The sequence below is a fragment of the Panonychus citri genome, unplaced genomic scaffold (genome assembly GCF_014898815.1).
Source record: "Panonychus citri isolate SS breed McGregor unplaced genomic scaffold, ASM1489881v1 Contig00138, whole genome shotgun sequence".
NCBI lineage: Eukaryota > Metazoa > Arthropoda > Arachnida > Trombidiformes > Tetranychidae > Panonychus > Panonychus citri.
In genome coordinates, this window is record NW_026515543.1 from 4763237 (window position 1) to 4781486 (window position 18250).

Genomic DNA, 18250 nt, shown 5'->3' on the forward strand with positions numbered 1-18250 from the left:
GGTGTAATCATTTCATCGGTTTCGGAGTCTTTTTATTTTTCTCCTTCTTTCTTTTTCTCACAAGAAGATAGAGTGAGAAAGAAAAGAAAGAGAAGAAAAAGTTGCATGATGATAAAAGGGAGAGACTCAATTTCTTACTGTAAAAAAGAGTGAATAGAAAAGGAAGGAAGATTTTAAATGAAAAGAAAAAAAAATCAACTTTTTGTTCTCCCAATGATCATCATTCTGGTGTTTATTCAAAGTTAATTATCGTTTGAAAGTTTAATTGTTATTAACTTAATTTCCAATGATAACATTGGACTTACAATGATCAGAAACAACAATCAAACCATAAAACCCAATCAAAAATTGAAAAATCAAAATGATCAAGATGAGATCAATTCAAATGATATTTGGGTAGAGGTTAAAACAGTGGCAAAGAGGTAAAAACTTTTAGTATAAAAAAATGAAAGTTTATGAAAGATGATGAAAAAGATGAAGATGAAGATGAAGATGGAGATGAAAATGACACCCTGATGATGAAGAGATAGATAGGCTTCTATTTGGTGTCGTTTTATGGAATAATAAATTGGTGGATTAATCAGATTAATTGAATTGGATTAACACAGAAAACGATGAAAGAAAAACTCTTCAAATGAGACTAGAGGAATGGAAACAAATCATCTGATCGTTGTTCATTAAATCGATGTCTCCTTCGGCTTCGATTATTATAATAATGGTTCGTTGTCGATAAATATGATGATCTTGGTGTTTCACGGAAAAATGATTCTTCCAGAGCGGGCGATTGTCTATAAATTATTCTATTGCTGTTATTATTATTATTATTATTGTTTCTCGGACGTTTCGACGAATCATCTGGTCCCTTCGTTGGATAAACTGGACGTGGTGTCGGAGGTTGAGTTGGTTCTATTCGAGGTTTACTATTCAGTTCGTAGAATTGTTCAGCTTTACTACAATCGACGTTGAACCACCAACTACAAACTGATATTTCTTGATTGAATATCGTTCCATTGGGACAGATAAACGATTGAACTGACCCATGATTGCAATGATGGTAAACCTGTTGATAGAGGATGAAACATTCAGAATTCAAGAATTCAATTTAATTTAATAAGAAAAAATTTTTGCGAACTTACCTGACACCTGAGATTCATGTCGGCATAGAATCCGGATGCTCTTCCCTTACATGAGAAGTCAATCTCTTCCGGAATCTTATGTAGAGCGGGATAATCTCTACCTGCCCCGCCCGGTATTCCGGCCAGTTCATCGAGAATCGAAGATGATATACCACCGCTGTTTTCTAGTGTTTTACTGGGTGGATATTTTTTCCCCTTGAGTTTCTCATCGGACGAAATCAATGGAGCCTTTAAAGTTTTAGAAGGCGATTCATTTGGTTCAGATTCAAAGGTCATTTTCTTTGGATTGACTTGTTGTTGACCTTTAGGTTTACTATCTGAGTTTAATGTGTTTTTTGACCTTATTCTTGGTAAGGGAAGCTCGAAATTTTCAAAGGCATTTTTATCTTCATCATAGGAAATTGGTTCGTAGACATTTTCGTCAGTTTGTGATTTCAATGGTTCAGTTGTTTCGGTTGCCTTTAGATCAACATCTTCAACAAAATGACTTGTACCGATTGGTTCACCGTGACCTCCATGGTCTTGGAACGGGGCTTCATATCGATACTCGTGATTCAATGGGTAGGGTTGAACGGTTCTAACATCATCTTCTTTAGGTACTTCTGTTTGTGGATCAGATGAAAGTTCAGTATCTGATTCAATTGATGTTGGAATTGGTGTTGTAGTCGTGATTGGCTCAGGTCGCCGTTTGTTTGGTGAAAATTGTGATGTTACAGTTTTGTATCGACGTTCATTTGAATATAAATTTGCAGTCGACGGCGGTGAAGGTGATGATTGTCTCACAATCGAGTTACCCAATGGTTTGTATTGGTAAGCAACTTTTTTCATGTTATAACGATTTTTTCGTCCTCTCCCTATCGGCCTGTCTCCATAGTTAACCAAAGATTCATCAATTTGTGACCTTTCAACTGTTAACTCTTCAATTGGTCGACTTGTTGGTCTTGGAGTTGTCGTTGTAGATGTGCTGGTGCTTGGAATCGGTGTTGTTGTAGGTACACTATTGGTCAGCCCAAAGGCACTGCTATTCTTGCACAACTGAGCCAAATATTTCAATTCGAATGGGAAAAAATATCTGGTCGTATCTCGACCGCTTTCAACATCGGAAGTTGGCATTTTCGTGTAGCTCGTTTGATCTTTAAATGGTCTCTCGGTAACGAAGACACTTGGAGTGGTGGTTGATTCTTGGGGAGATGTTTGTTTATACTCTTGGTTCCTTTGAATTTCATCATCATCATTAGAAGATGCAAATAATGGTGAGACTAAAAGTCCATCATCACCAGCACCACCATCGCCTGAGGCCGAATCATCCCATGACCAGGGAGTAACTGTACTTCCGATAACCAAATTTCCTTCAATCAATGGATCAGCTGTGGTTGTTGTCTCTTGAGCGTCGATATCATTTTCTCGAACTGTTTCAAGTTCGGAATCAGTCATTTCATTTGAACTTGGTGTTGGATTTGAATCAAAGTAAACATTTGATGGTTCAACTGGTTGATTAGTCGCAATAACCACTGACGGTTTCGGTGTAGTTGTTGTGGTTGTGCTTGTAGTCGGTGTCGTCGCTGCGAAACTTGAATCAGATTGTCTAAGAGGAACCATTCGCTCACCGAAATGTCCATAATCGTATTTAATTATATTATTTCGTCGAGAATCAATAGCATTAGCAATAGACCGAATCGACGATTCAGCATTAGATTGTGATCCACGATTTCGTTTATAATCATAATTGGAGGTTGTCGGCGGAGTGGATAAAATCTCTTCGGCGTAACCGAACTTTGAATTGGGTTTAACACTCGAAGAAATTTGATTTAATGGTGATCGTGTAAATTGCGATGGTGGCGAGGTCACTGGTTCTTGTGCTCTGTCAACTCTATCGATATTTTCGTTACCCGACGTTTCAATGGCCGAAAACGGTGATAACTCATATGGACCAAGTTGCTTAGTCCTTTCCATTAGATTCTCCGAATGACTTTTATCCAATTCCGTTTCATAATCTAACGGTTCAAGTGGAACTCTGGTGATCTTTGACTTGTTAGTGTGACTTAATTGACCGGAAGCCAATAAAACTGCTCCATGGTTACCAAGATTACGAGCAATATTTACTGAAGGTGATTGTTGATCTTTACCGATCTGTTTCTGACTATTGGACATTTTCGGTTTATTCGTCACCTCGAACGGAGGATTTGGTGTTGTTGGTGAGATTATTATTTTACCCGAATGTAGAGTTGACTCACTTTTCTTTGATGGACTTGTCATCTCATCAACTATCGGTTTAGATTTAGTAACAGTCCTTGGTGTGGTCACTTTAGGACGATACGAACTAATTATACGACGATCTGACCAGTCACTCATAGGCTTTGGAATGGTCAGTTTTGATTTATCTGAAGGTGGAGCTGTTATTAATGAACCAACTAGACTGAAATTCTGCTTGGCAAATTTAACTTTCCGTTTCCGATTTGAAGGGAAAACGTCGGATCCTCTTGACCTTTCACTGGACAATTGAATAGGAAATAAAATTTGCTCCACTGGTTTGGACTGGAGGCCAGTCTTTTGCCGTTTTATCTCAAACTTTGCCAACGCTGATTGTGGCCTAGTTTTTTGATGATTTTACCAGGAACTGTAATCTTGCTTACTCGGTACTTTGGCTTTCGAGTTGACCTGACAGCCGATATCTCATTATTAAGGTGACCAGTTCGCTTTAGCAATAAACCAACAGCACTATTAACCTGATCACTTTTCAATACTATTGGATTAACGCTTTCATCTGGTGACAAATCAGCCTCAGGCAATTTAAATTTACGATAACGTTTCTTGGGCTGTAATTTCATTGCAATGGTCAGTGAAACTGGACTTGATGAATCAATTTGTGAAGACAACGCTGATATTGCCGATGAAGGTGAATTCAAAATGGATCCAAACACATTGGCGGGAAAGTGAATTGATTTACTACTTGTCATGTGTTGATAATGAGATGGCTCTTGATTCTCATATTTACTTTTTTTGGCAATTATTGCTGGTGATTTAATCTAAATTAACGAAGAGAAAGACAGTTAATTATCAACAATTAGAAATCAATTGTGTATAAATACCCTAATCAACATCTTCATCAATCTAAATGTCACCTATCAGACCCAACAATTAACAGAATTACAAGTTTTATTACCATTAGAAGAAAAAACCAGTTTAATAAACTATCAATTAAACGACAACAATTAACTTACAGATTTATATATTGGCTCCAATCTATTACCAAATTGTAGTCCATTGTAACCTAATTGTGATTAAACAACAGGAAAAAAATAATAATTAGATCAAATTACAAGTCTAATATCGTTAAATCATTGAGTTAATCAACTGGTCAATCGTTGATGATAAATTGCTCAATTAAGAGATTATATTAATAATTTCTCAATTTTAATCGTTTTGTATTAATGATACACAACGATTACCTTGTTTTTGCTAATTGTTAACGAGCTCATTGCCTGACCAGTTTTTGATGAGTGAACATCAAACATGTACTTATTGTGTTTATTTGAAACAAAGTGTTAATTATTTAACTGAAAGTCACAAAGGTAAAAGGTAAGTAAAAAATTAAGCGTTAATTTAATTCTGAAAAGCAACAATTACTTATTATTATTAATAATAGGAAAATGAATCCAGATTTCAATTCAAAGTAGTAAATTAATTAAAACAAAAAACATTAACCAAATAAGTAAATTATGAACATCATGTAATCAACAAATTGAGTTAAATTTAAATGAGTGAGTTATGGTGAACTCAACAAAGGTCATAAAAGGACAAACCATCAAGGAAAAGTCAATTCTGTCTATGGCAAAGAACTAAATCTATTAAATACCAAGTCAAATGGCGGCGCAATTAAGAGAACCCAATCAAATCAATCAAAATGGTGGACAAATGAAATTATTGAGCTTGGAAAAAGCATCAATAATACTCAGAATTTATATCAATAATAATATGTAACTCTTTCAAATTGTAATTTGAAAAGCCAGAAGGCACTTTGAGAGATAATCATGACAAGATTATCTAGAAGTTTTCACCTAAACTGTTGGTTATATTTCAGTTTTAAATAAAAACCACTAGGTTGTAATTAAAAGCTAATTAGATGAGAGATTGAATAACGATTATATAGTTAATCATCAATGTAAATCGCTATTAACTAATCATGATGAATTAGCCTCAACTATCATAATGATTAGCTCCTTTTGATGAGAGATCGTTATTATAACCGGAATATGAATTTAGCCTGAAAAAGAAAACTGAATCAACGATAAAATAAACTTCGCGCCTCAAGAAGTAAACAATCAAGAAAAGTAACAAGTTTCGCGATTACAAATATAAATTGTAATCAAAATTAACTATTACGTGAAATGATCGTTGAAGAAAATCAATGATTATAAAAATTTATAAATAAAAACATCAAGTGATGAGGATGAAAATGATGAAACTCTTTAGAAACGGTAACTCAATTTAGCGAAAACTTTAAGAACTAAAAAAAGTTTCGAAAACATTAATTATTTTACTGTTATTTTACAAGTTCGAATGTGATTCGGAAAAAAAATCGAGTAAACTTTTTGCTCTAAGGAAGGAATTGTTTTCCCCGTTTAACTTAATTGCTGTTCAATTAATCAACTGGAAACGTAAATTGATTCAACTAAATTAATTGATTAATCGACCGAGAGAGTTGGGGAAGTGTTGATCCAACCTTGAGACTTAATAACCTCGAAAGTGATTTGTTCATCGACACCGAACTTAATTCAAGGGTAACAATTATTATTACCGGTGATTAACAAGCCTAGTTTAATTAACTAATACCATCTCACAACAATTAGGGCACAATTTAATCTGTTAATCAGGTAATCAAGTTGATCTATTTTGCTTCTTTCTTAAAATCATAAAAGTGATCATATGAAAATGTTTAATCACCACAATGATCGTGTTGATATTTTGATTGTGTTTACTTGTTGTTGTTAACAATTAAACGTAATAGTTTCAAAATAAATTAATCACAATTAAGATTTTCTGATTGTGATGATATATGTGGTTATTAAAATGATTTTAATTTCTATAAGAGTTAATTTGATAATCTTTGAGATAATCTTTATCTTGATTGTTACGTTAGTTAATTACCTCAATTGGTTAATGAAAATAAAAGTTTCTTGTTATGATTAAGCTAATTTAGATTTGAAAGTTGTTACAATTAGTGAGATATTTTTATATAAAATATTTTGTTATACTTTCAGGTAACCGGAAATGTCAACCGATTTAATTAGCTAATTTAATTCGTTAATTGTGATGATCTAAATCAAATTCATTACACTAAATGAAGGAGCAAGATTATGAGAAGCCTAAAGGAGATGATAATCAACCTGAAGATGAGGATTAAAAAAAAGACCTGAAAAGAGAGGGAAATTAATTAATTGCCGAGATTAGATTTGAATTTTACTGATTAGACTGTGATCTATGCGCTTTAATTAAGGATTAACTGTTTTCCTGATGTTCAATTAAAGATTAAGATTAAGATTGTTAAGATTAAGGAATCAACCACAAGAAAGTATTAAACTTTTTTCGTGAATCGTTTTTAATTCATTAAGGTTGGTGAACTTTTTTTCTCAAAGTTGATTCTTATTTTAACTAATTTAATTGTGATCGTAATTATATAATTTTGTCAATTAGAACTGAGAAAATATTCATTCTTGATAACAATCAACTCTTTTAACAATCAGCGAGACACTTAATTGTAAATTACAAGCACGTTAATTGATGACAAACATGATTAAACTACAATAGAAATGGTCAACAATTAAGTTTACCTTGATCATAATTGTATTAATTGTTCAACAAGATTTTCCAACAACAATCAAATTTTTGATTATCATACTTGATTTTTTTTATCATTGTGATTAATTAATTGTTGTCCTCTATGGTTAGTTAATTACGATCAAGTTTATTAACCTGATCAAGTTGATTAACTTTTTCAATCAATTTTATAACGAAATGAAAAAAAGTAAATATAATTAATCAATTTTTTTTAGTTAATCAGGTTAAACAAAAAAAAAGGTTAACAATCAAATCAAATCAATTCTGATTAATAAATTGCTCTTATTTAACATGTAAATTAATTTGGTTAACCAGTTGAAAATGAACAATTAACTTAATAAATTGATTAGCTTATTGTTGGAATCAAATTCAATTCAATTAACTAAATTAGATTTGAATGACAAGTGATTAATATTAACCATAAGTTAATTGGATAACTGGACAATTAGAAATTAAAAAAAAGGTAACAATTAACGGGGTGAGAAATGTTATTTACATTCTGATTAAAATTAACTATTAACAATTAACTCGGTTGTTGATCTTAACTAATCATTATCATCCTTAAATCATTTACATAATTTAAAAGTTAACATAACAATCAACTTAATATTCAGGGTCAAGATTAATCAACAATTTAAAATGTGAGATGAATAAATTGTTGATTAATATAATTTCAAGTTAACTGAATTTTTAATCAATTTGATTGTTACAAACAGTGAATTAAAATTAATTGCTACAAATGCTTCTGAAACTTACTAAAAAGTTTTGATTGATGAAAACAATCAACTGATTATCAAGTTAATTGTTTAAACCAAAAATAACTGTGAAAGTATCAAACAAATTATCGTTGATTGTTATTGGTGAATTAAGATTTACTATTATTGTGTTAAATTGTTTTCTCTTTCATCAGTTGAGTTACTCATCTAATCAACTTGATAATCTGTTGATTGTTGTTTTCTGGGATTAACAGATTAAGTGATTTAGTTATCATAACGAAACAATTGAAACTAAATCCAAATTGTTTGTGAGACTTGAAAACAAAAGTTTATCAATAATCAACAACAATTTACCGTCAGATTAGATTGTTAATTGGTCTCTATTGTTGATCACAATTTAGAATCAGTAAACAAAAAGAAACACTGACCACAATTAACTAATCATCAAGATCCATCAAAGTTACAATTTAATTCACTAAATCTAATCAATTTGTAAGGTTATTGATTTTGAAAAATGTAAAATTGAATCAACCAAATTACAATACAAGGTTAATTTTACTCATTGTGATTAAGTTAATTAATTTCATGATAGTTTAATGATCATTGACCGGGGACAACACGCTGAGAAATATAATTAGCCCGATGATCAAGATCAATTGATGGTTACAATATAATCGTGATTAACTGATCAGATAAGATATATTGGTGATGATTATTATTTATCCAGAACATTATTAAGATTAGATTTCAACAATTAGCTGCTGATTGTGATCATTTGGTTGTATTTAAAATTAACAATTGATTTACCGTTAACCCATAATCAAGATAAATTGGATTAGATCAATGTTTCAAATGTGTCAATACAAGACTAGACTTAATTGTAGCTAATTTGAATGATTATTTATGAGTAATCAAAGTTAATTGTTGTTGATTTTTAGATCGATTAGAAAACGATTAGAATTACGATTAATCAGATGGAAAAGAATGAAGAAAAAAACTGATTGATCAATTTACACCCTAAAGGAATTGTGATTAGATTAGAAAGATGAAATTGATGATGGTGATTAAGAGAAATGTCTCAAAATTGGCCAACATCTTAATCATAATCGATTATCATGAATTACAATCAACTGGAATCAACCAAGAGCAGAATTACAATGTGACATGTTCGTTGATCAACCTTAATGATGGGAAATTAACAAAATTAGCCTTTCAATGGCTTCGTATCAGGTCAAAAGTCAACAGATAATCAAGGGTATTTACGAAGTACATGTAATATTATAAATATAATATTATTTCTTAACGGTTACCAAAATGACCTGATTCGATTTCAGAATTGAAACAATTTTCGAACATTATTTTCCCATCTTCAGAGTCCGTTTAGAGCATTTGGAAGCATCTCTCTCTCTCTCTCTCTCTCTCTCTCTCTCTCTCTCTCTCTCTCTCTCTCTCTCTCTCTCTCTATCTTCTTCTCTATCTTCTTTTCTATCTTTCCACTTTCTCCAACAGATCATAAAGATTATCTCACTAATGCCTTGAGATAATCCATCAATAAATGACTGAAACCAGTAAGGATTGAAAGAGAGATGAAGATAATTCTGTTCAAGAGACGCACTGCAAAGTGAAAAACTGTATCATTAGAATTGCACCTTAATCGTTTATCAGTTCAATTATTCATTCGAATTTAAATTTTTACCATCTCCCTCTATTTTTTGCTCACGAATTTCCCAATCAAACCAATTAAATAATCTGATTCCAGACAAAATATTGATTGATTACATTTTCAATTCTCAAGAATCAATAACACAAGAAATTTATGCATATATTATTAATGGCGATGAGGATGGTGAGAAAGGGAGATTAAGGTGAGCATATTAAACTGATATGAATTATTAGAGATGATAAAAAAGCTCAGACACCGAGTGAATTTAATTGTAAATCCGATTTTGATTAGTAGGAATGACCATTAATCAAGTTAACATCATTGACCTCTATCATTGATCAAGGGGGAAATTAAACATAAGAATCAACAGATTAACAATCAAAAGTTAATCTTAATCATCAAATATCATCAACTTGTTACAATAATCACTCAGATTAAAGGTAATCAAGGTAAGTTAACAAATCAGAGATAATCTAAACTGTGCTCCAGCAATTAACATTTACAATTGGGAGCAACAAAAACTGAGAAAACTAATTTCCTCTGGTTGTTAATCATCTTAATTGCTATTAACTGTTTGTTTTTCCGTCTAAATTAAGTCACTGTTATCCCAAAAGAGTGACACTTGCTCTTGAAGAGTGAACATCAAACCAATTAATCAATTGATTAATTGAAAATTAACAACAATAAGATTTAATATCTTCAAAAAATTACTATTATTTAATAATAATAGGAAAGGTTATTTGAGCTTTGAAATACAAGCGAATGAAAAATTTACCAATATTATTATTGGTAATGATTACGAATCAATCATCAAAATTGTCAATCTAGTTCGTAATTAATTTTCTAATGCTTTCTCTCTACTCCTAATTAATTATAATAAGTGATCTTAATTATATCAATTAATCCTCAGTACCTAAAAATAAAAGGAAAAGATAATGGAATGGATCTAATGAATCAAATCTCATCATGGACAATAAGGAATCAAATCAAATTGGACAATTCACTTGGTCAAAAGACCGATTAATAAGATTTAAAATATTGAATTGTAATTGAAAACAAATAATTTTAAATTGTAAAATCAAATCTTAATTGTACAAATGATTGGGAGGTAATCATTCAAGGTTACCTAGAGGTGTTACAATCTCTCGAGCTGTATCTTCATTTTTCAGTTCAAATAAAGACAATTAAGTAAACACCAATTTAACTTCAACAATTGAACCATTTCAATAATCTTGTTGATCCGTTAATCTGATTTGAAACAAAAAAATCAATTTCCATCCTTTGATTACCTTAAATCAGTTACTAAATTTTGTCGCATTTAAAATTGATTGTTATTACATCTTAAATTGTCATAACTCGAGACTCAATGGTAATTATCAACTTCTCTAATCACAATCATTATTATTAACTAGCTGATCTATCGATTGTTACAATTTATCAATTGAAAGGAAATTGACAATTAACCTCAACAAGATGATGAAGACTCTCATTAACCATCATCATCATCATCTCTCGATTTTAATTGAACCTTCGTGATTAAAGTTAACCGAATTGTAAATTTTAATACTCAATCGTTATCCTTTTAACGATCAACGATCGAGGCCAATTATTATAAATCGAGTCGGTTTTGAATAATACGAAAAAATCAGAATTGAATTGATTAGTTGTCCATCTATTTTATATTCCCTTTCAATGAACATTAATTAACCATCACTAACTTTTCGTTACTCAAAAAGATTATCCTAATCACGAGAAAATCATGATAATTTAGCTGAATATGTGTTCGCCTTAATTGTTTATCGGCTATTAGGGTTAACGATAACAACTGGACATTTGAAAATAGTTTCAATTTATCTGAAAAACCATCAATTTGTATTTATTACAATCATTTACCTTTTAAAGTAAATCGTTTACAATTAATTTCCATTCGGATAATTATCTTGACCACCACAAATTGTTACTATCAAGTTGATTGCAATCAACTAATCGTAGTTTTGAAATCATTTCATTGAGATGAACAGTTTACTTGATGAAACAAATTAATCACCACAAGATCACAATTTCCATTAAATTGTAACCATTGATAAATAATTGATTGTAGTAAAAGTGACTCTCAATTTACCGTTATTTTCATTTTCGCCTTCATCAACAAAGCTCATGTTGATTTCGAGAGCTAAATTGAATACAATGTATTAATATCTGAATTTGTTATAAGATTGAATCAATTGATTTATGGGATCGCCAATGATAAACAATTTAACTTTAATCAAACAATTAAGATAATTAATTATAAAGTTAAGGCGTAACTTGGTAAGTTATTAAAATTAATTATCATTGAGAAAGTAGAAAATAAGTTAAACTTGATTTTCGTAGACGTGATTTACTGATCCAGTTTAAATTTATCACGTTCACGTTGATTCGCTTTCTTTTTTTAATTTAATTGTTCATCAATTGTGTTAGTTAGCTAATTAATTTATACTGGTTACAATTAAACAGTTGAATTCATTTAAATGATGGTAAAGATGATAAACTTTATGTCGTTCAAATGACACAAGATGATGATGATGAGAGTGAGATGAAGACCTGAATCTGGTTTAATTATAGTTACCAGATGAAGACTAAGACGATGATCATTTTATAGACATGCCCTGAGGCTATTTAAAAGGGATGAAGATGAAGATAACCTGAAGATGTAAGTACGCCAAGGTAACACTCGCTTTCTCATTAGCCCTTTGGTAACATTTTCCCTCTTCTAATATCATCATGATAATCAGCATCTTCCAAGAACAATTTTGGTTTCATCATGATTCTGATGAGATAAACTGATTTTCAACTGTTTCCCTTTCATTGATATCAACAGTTAATCCACTTCTGAATAATAAGTAACAATTTAAATTTTTCGTTAATGATGATAATTTAAATTTTAGATAATATCAACTCTCATCATAACAATTAAAACTTTTACCGTTAATGGACTTGAATAGACAAGAATAACCAACTTAATTGTAGAAACATTTAAATTTAGTTGATGAGAATTAAGAAAACATATATTTTCAATTACAACAATTAACGATTGTTTCTGTTGATTTACTTTTCTCTTAATTAATTTAAATTAACAATTAATGGTGAAGAAAAATATTCAATTTAATTACAATTAACTGAGGAATTGTATGAAAAAAATTTCCAAACCAATTAAATGATTAAGAGTGAGAATTAATTTCTCTCTCTCAAACAATAAACAATTAACTCTCAATTGGTTGGTTAAATTTAATTTGTAACAATTAACATTGTGAACAATCAGAAATCTAATTCTTAGGTTAATTATTAATATGTAAACTGATTATTATTATATTTAAATGTTAAATCATTTGCATGTTCAGAATTGGAACTTGATTCCAAATTAGTTAATCAAAAAAACAATTAGCTAATCAACACTGAGGAAAACCAATTGAGTACATTAATTTAGATATTGTTAACAATCAATAAATTGCAAAAGCCTAATTTTAGTCCAATGAAACAATTAAATATTGATCATTGATGGTTTAATTTAATTACAATACCAACTGTGTTCATCGATAATCAATAAATTGTGATTAACTTTGATATTCATCTTATCATTATTAATAGAATCAGTTAATCAGGGTTAATCAGAATTAGTGAAAAACAAAATTAATAATAAACTGTTAACTTGATCACTTAACTTTTTTAATTTAAGTTCAAACAAGTTCAAAGTTAATCATTACATGTATTTTTAATCATCGTTATTAAATAATAATGATTTAGCAATGAAAGTAAGACTTTGATGATTAAATTAATGATGATATTGAAAAAAAAAGTTGATTCTTAATTTAAATTATTACAATAAATCAATTCTCAAGGTTGGTTAGCCTATTAAAGTAACAATTAACCCAACAATTCAAAGTTACATGTAATTTAAGTTTCCTCAGTAGGAGATTATGAAGAAAAAGTTTAATCAAAAATCTCAAACAATCAAAACTAATTTGGAATCACAATTAATCTGAATCACACCTACAATTAACTGTTATCTTAATCTACTGATTGTTAATCTAATTTTTGTTACAACAATATCATTTGGAGATAATCAATTTACATCATCAACCCTAATTGTTGGTGAGATGATCAATTGATTAACTTGGACATGATACTTGAATTGATATACAGATATTGATTGTTATTGATTAACTAATCACTGACACTAAATGTGTCAAAATATAATTATTATGTATATTGTTGCTATCAGAATGATTAGTTTTTAAATGTTAATCGTTAACAATTAACAATTTGAGGCTCCATTTATCATTTTGATTGAGAAATTGGTTAAATTATTTGGTTAATTATTAGTCAATCAATCAACTTACCATGAAAAACACTAAAACAGATCGTGAGTATCAGATATAAAGTGTTGATTGTCATGATTGTCAATCCAAAGGAACAATTTAAATTGTTGAAACGAAATTAATTTTTCTTATAACAAAAATGCAACAATTAATAGATTCAAATGTCCATTGATGAAACTTTGTATTCCTTTGAGTTAATTGTTGATCAAATGTTAATTATGGTCAATAAGAAAAAATGAAGAAACAATTGTAATAATTTACTAAATTAACTCCTAATTGTCCAAATTGGAGGTGACACTTGATCAATATAATTGTTGACAGATTATCATTGGTGAAATTGTGTTGACACTAACATAATAATACAAGAGAAGATAAAATTAATCAAGATGATTGTGATGACAATTTAACCAATGACGATTAAACTTACAAATCAACAGTTACATATGATATTAAACGAAAGTTAATTGTTCACATTTGATTATATTGCTGTTAATGGAAAGATACACAATCGGTGTTTATTTAAACTCGAAATGAAGTTGATTTAATTTCTTGCAACCGAAATGAAAAGTAAACATAATTATCTCACTCATCTCATCTCTCTCTCTCTCTCTCTCTCTCTCTCTCTCTCTTTCCTTTTCGTCTTCGAACTTGTTTGGAACTTTTCGATTCGATAAGCCATTTCTGTTTCTCCTCTTTCGCAAATCTTATCTTCATCTTTCTCTCTCTCTCTCTCTCTCTCTCTCTCTCTCTCTCTCTCTCTCTTCTAACTTTCTCTCTCCCTCCAGTCCTTAAGATGATGATCCACCTTGATGTTCCAGAATGAGTAAGACGATAGCTAAATAGGAGGTGGCAAAAAGATAAACAGTTTGAAACAAGATCATCATCGTCTCTAAATCAAGTTTTCCATCATCATTGTTACAATTTAATATTAAACATCTTTTAATCTCTTAATATTGTAATCAGCATTTGAATAATCAAAGCAAATTTTCAATTATTTTGATGGTCAATGTATTCAATTCAAAAGTATCTAGTAACTGTTACCGGCCAACTGGCCACATTATCGGAAACTGTTTTCACAACCACTTCATAAGTTTTACCTGGTTCCAGGTTTTCATTAAAAGTAACCATTCTTGGTGCATCTTTAGGCACTGATTTGGGTATTGAGTCATTGAGAGTGACACTGATACCGATCAAATTCAGATAATGATTTAGGTGGAGACCATTTAACATCAAATGAATTTGTAAACCAAATTAGGGTCAAAGGTAACATTTGTTGGTGGTAAAGGCACAGTCCAGTATTTCTTCGGTTGGTGTACTTATTTGTGAATGACTAACGGTTTGAACGGAAATGTTGTGCTCACCAGGCACTAATCCATAAAAAGCTGCTTCTGGACCTGGAGGCTCAGATTCTTTATCAACATTAAGAACTGACTGAATAGCATCTCGAGGTTCATCTGGTATTGATCAAAATACCCGCAGGGTAAGGAGGTTGCCAAAGAACCAGTAAAGTTGTTTCATTTCTAAACCAAACGATGAAACGTCCGGTGTATTGGGTTTGGTGGTAAATTGGCTGACAGGAAAAGGTTACTAGAACTATTACCTTACTGATTGTAATTGAATCTCATAAGTTCCTCCTGGAGTTAAATCACGTAAAGTTAAGGGTAGATCATCTGTTATAGCTACTTGAAGATTACGAATACCCGTTTCATCTTGTTCTGAAAGAGGTACAATTGTAAGTCCATAGCCAGTGATTGATCCGGAAGTTGGTGGACTCCAATCAAGATGAACAATTTTACCCGAAACTACTTCTATTTGTAAATCTCTTGGTGGATTAGGTGGTGGCGCTGAAAGAGATAAAATAACACGGAAAACAAAAAAATAGCAAAATGAATACAAAATCAAAGTCAGAGGGAAACTTAAAACTAATAGAAATAAATATTCAAATAACGAACCAGTTAAACTTTGAGCCCATATATAAACAGCATGATGGTTAACAAGAATAAAAGAAAACAATATAATCCAAAATGGTTCACAATAATGAAGAAAATTCCTTGTGATCATTTTAGGTCAATATTAAAAAAGCGTAGAAAAGGAAATTGGGAAAAGGGAATAAGATGAATAAAAAGATGGTGGAAAATAACCTAAAATCTGTAGGTTGTTGTTCACTGATGAGAAGTATCATTCACACCAAGAAGATTAACCAAAAAAGGTTACAATTATTATTTTGATTACAAGTAATTCTTTCAAATAATGTTGATATTTTTGTTCTTGTTGTTCTTGTCACTACCATTGTAGAGCTCATGGTGAACATAGATTTTAACTTTTGATATTTGTATAAATTAGTTGATAAATTGAAACTTTGCCGTTAACACCTTCCAAAAGGGTAAATTGATTAAAACCGATGAAATAATTACACCAAAGGCAGAAAAAAACTAACGCCATCTATTGTAAGTTAACTGCGATTTAACCCACAATTTTATGCGTTTATCGAGAGTTTACTCTATTAACCTAATGAGAGGAGTCATTTCCATATTTGATCAACGCTTAAAATCAAAAGGTGAAAAATCTCCATGTGGCTCGAATACAGTTCACTGGAAAAGCAATGATCGACGATGTAATTCTGTCTTCAAGTGCTCACGAATCTCACTTTTTCTCTGCTGTTCGTTGGTTAGTTGATAATCAAGATGATTCAGGGGGATGGCCAATTAGTACAACTCGAAAACTCTCTAACGGGGCCTTAACATTGAATCCTGGCTGGTACTCGGCAATGGCTCAAGGACAAGCGATCTCCCTATTAACCCGAATGTATCATCATGTCGGCGATCAAGTCTATTTGAAAAGCTTGCGATTGGATTATTTAATGTTACCTCTGATAAAGGAGGATTTCGAACTTATTTTCTCGATAAATATCCTTGGTATGCTTTAAATCGTTTTCGTTGCCTCTTTCTTGCTTCATTTTCAATTCTCTATTTATTAACAAGTATCTTTTTTCCTTTTTGTTACTTTTTTCAGGTATGAAGAATATCCAACAATTCCAAGTAGTTTCGTTCTAAATGGTTTCATCTATTCATTGTTTGGTTTATACGATTTAAAGATGAGCTGTACCGGAACATGTCCATTAGCGGAGAAATATTTTAACGAAGGAATCCAATCACTGAAACATTTATTGTCCCTTTTCGATACTGGATCGGGGACACTTTACGATTTACGACATTTCACCCTAAAAACTGAACCCAAAATCGCTCGATGGGACTACCATACAACTCACATTAATCAACTTTTATATCTAAATACTCTTTTAAATAATCACAATTAATTTATTTTCTCTCACCAGTATCCAAATTACAGTTTTTTCTCCCATATTTTGATCTTCTTGACTGCTGCCATCTAAAGATTAAAAAATTAGAATTTAAGAAAAGAAAGACAATTTTAAGTCATCGAACAAAATTTTGTTCATCTGACTGTAATTTTTTAATCTTTAGATGGCAGCAGTCAAAAAGATCAAAATATGGGAGAAAAAACTGTATTTTCTAATTTATCTCTGTAAATTATTATTATAAATATTCCAGTTTTCTACAATTGCCCTTACAACATGATACTCAATCCATATTTAAATATAGTGCATAAATATGAGCTTACTAATCTAATTCAGGGTTTACGATCATTTCGAGCCCAATTTTGTTTGCCCATTGAAACTTGCAATTGACAATATCTTTGATATCTATCTTCAAATTTTCTCGAAACTAATAAGACATTTGATAAAACGATCTATCAAAGTTCTGTTGACTTTCACTCGAAAGAAAAGGACCAAAGTCATTTTGATGATAAAATCAGTTAATCGATTCACAATTAGATTGAATAATATGAAAGAGAAAATAAGTGATTAACTTGGGAAAAGCTGAAAAAAATTATTAGAATTCTGACTGGAAATTTCGTTTTACAATCGAGTTAATTTAATTGTTTACTTTTAGATGAGAAAAATATTGACAAAACAAGTCGTCGATTCTCAGGTTAATTGTTCAACTGAAATTATCAAGGAAAAAACTGAAGATACATAAACTCGGAAGTGAATCACTGTGAGATCATATTAACTGATTGTTAACTAATCAAATGTAACAATTGAAAGTTTACATTCACAATAACGATCAACATATAAAAAATTAAGGTGTGAGATTCACGTTTACCGGAATTTTTAACAATTAAACAAATTGTTGGAGAAAAAAAAACACAATCAAACAACATCAACAATTTGTTATCTTATAAAATAAGATAATCAGTGTTAATTAACTAATCACAATTAATGATGTAATTGAAGGTTAATAAACAAAAACAATTAACTAAAACAAAAGCCAAATAACAAAAAATCAGATTTGTCCAAATTTAATTAGCAATTAAAATAGGAAAACAAGTAAAACAACTAATTACAATCAGTTAATTGCTATAACAATTATCTAATCAAACAGTAGAACGAGTTAGAATACCATGCAGACTCAATTAATTGATCATTAAAAGAGTTCAAATTAATTTACATTCAGTGAA

At 30.5% G+C, this 18250-nt stretch overlaps 3 protein-coding genes and 1 long non-coding RNA gene across 4 annotated transcripts; 2 read left to right on the top strand and 2 right to left on the bottom strand.

Moving 5' to 3' along the window:
- Positions 1 to 126: 126 nt before the first annotated feature.
- On the bottom strand, positions 127 to 14410 carry LOC128393756 (uncharacterized). The gene is given in 6 exon segments (XM_053353971.1): positions 127 to 1060; positions 1137 to 3743; positions 3746 to 4162; positions 4358 to 4407; positions 13733 to 14059; positions 14139 to 14410. Coding segments are annotated over 5 exon segments (3549 nt in total). The 5' UTR covers positions 13788 to 14059; positions 14139 to 14410; the 3' UTR covers positions 127 to 640.
- On the top strand, positions 4574 to 5255 carry LOC128393775 (uncharacterized). The gene is made up of 2 exons (XR_008326259.1): positions 4574 to 4715; positions 4783 to 5255. It is a non-coding gene; the product is annotated as an uncharacterized LOC128393775 (long non-coding RNA).
- A 318-nt stretch (positions 14411 to 14728) lies between the features above and the next one.
- LOC128393780 (tyrosine-protein phosphatase 10D-like) lies at positions 14729 to 16149 on the bottom strand. Its single transcript, XM_053353990.1, has 3 exons — positions 15664 to 16149; positions 15312 to 15555; positions 14729 to 14891 (listed from the first exon to the last, which is right to left on the bottom strand). The coding sequence occupies exons 1-3, from the start codon at positions 15770 to 15772 to the stop codon at positions 14729 to 14731; spliced, it is 516 nt and encodes a 171-aa protein (XP_053209965.1). The 5' UTR covers positions 15773 to 16149.
- A 70-nt stretch (positions 16150 to 16219) lies between these two features.
- On the top strand, positions 16220 to 17047 carry LOC128393876 (D-glucuronyl C5-epimerase B-like). Its single transcript, XM_053354112.1, is given in 3 exon segments — positions 16220 to 16551; positions 16554 to 16626; positions 16724 to 17047. Coding segments are annotated over 3 exon segments (615 nt in total). The 5' UTR covers positions 16220 to 16313; the 3' UTR covers positions 17028 to 17047.
- The last annotated feature ends 1203 nt before the right edge of the window (positions 17048 to 18250 follow it).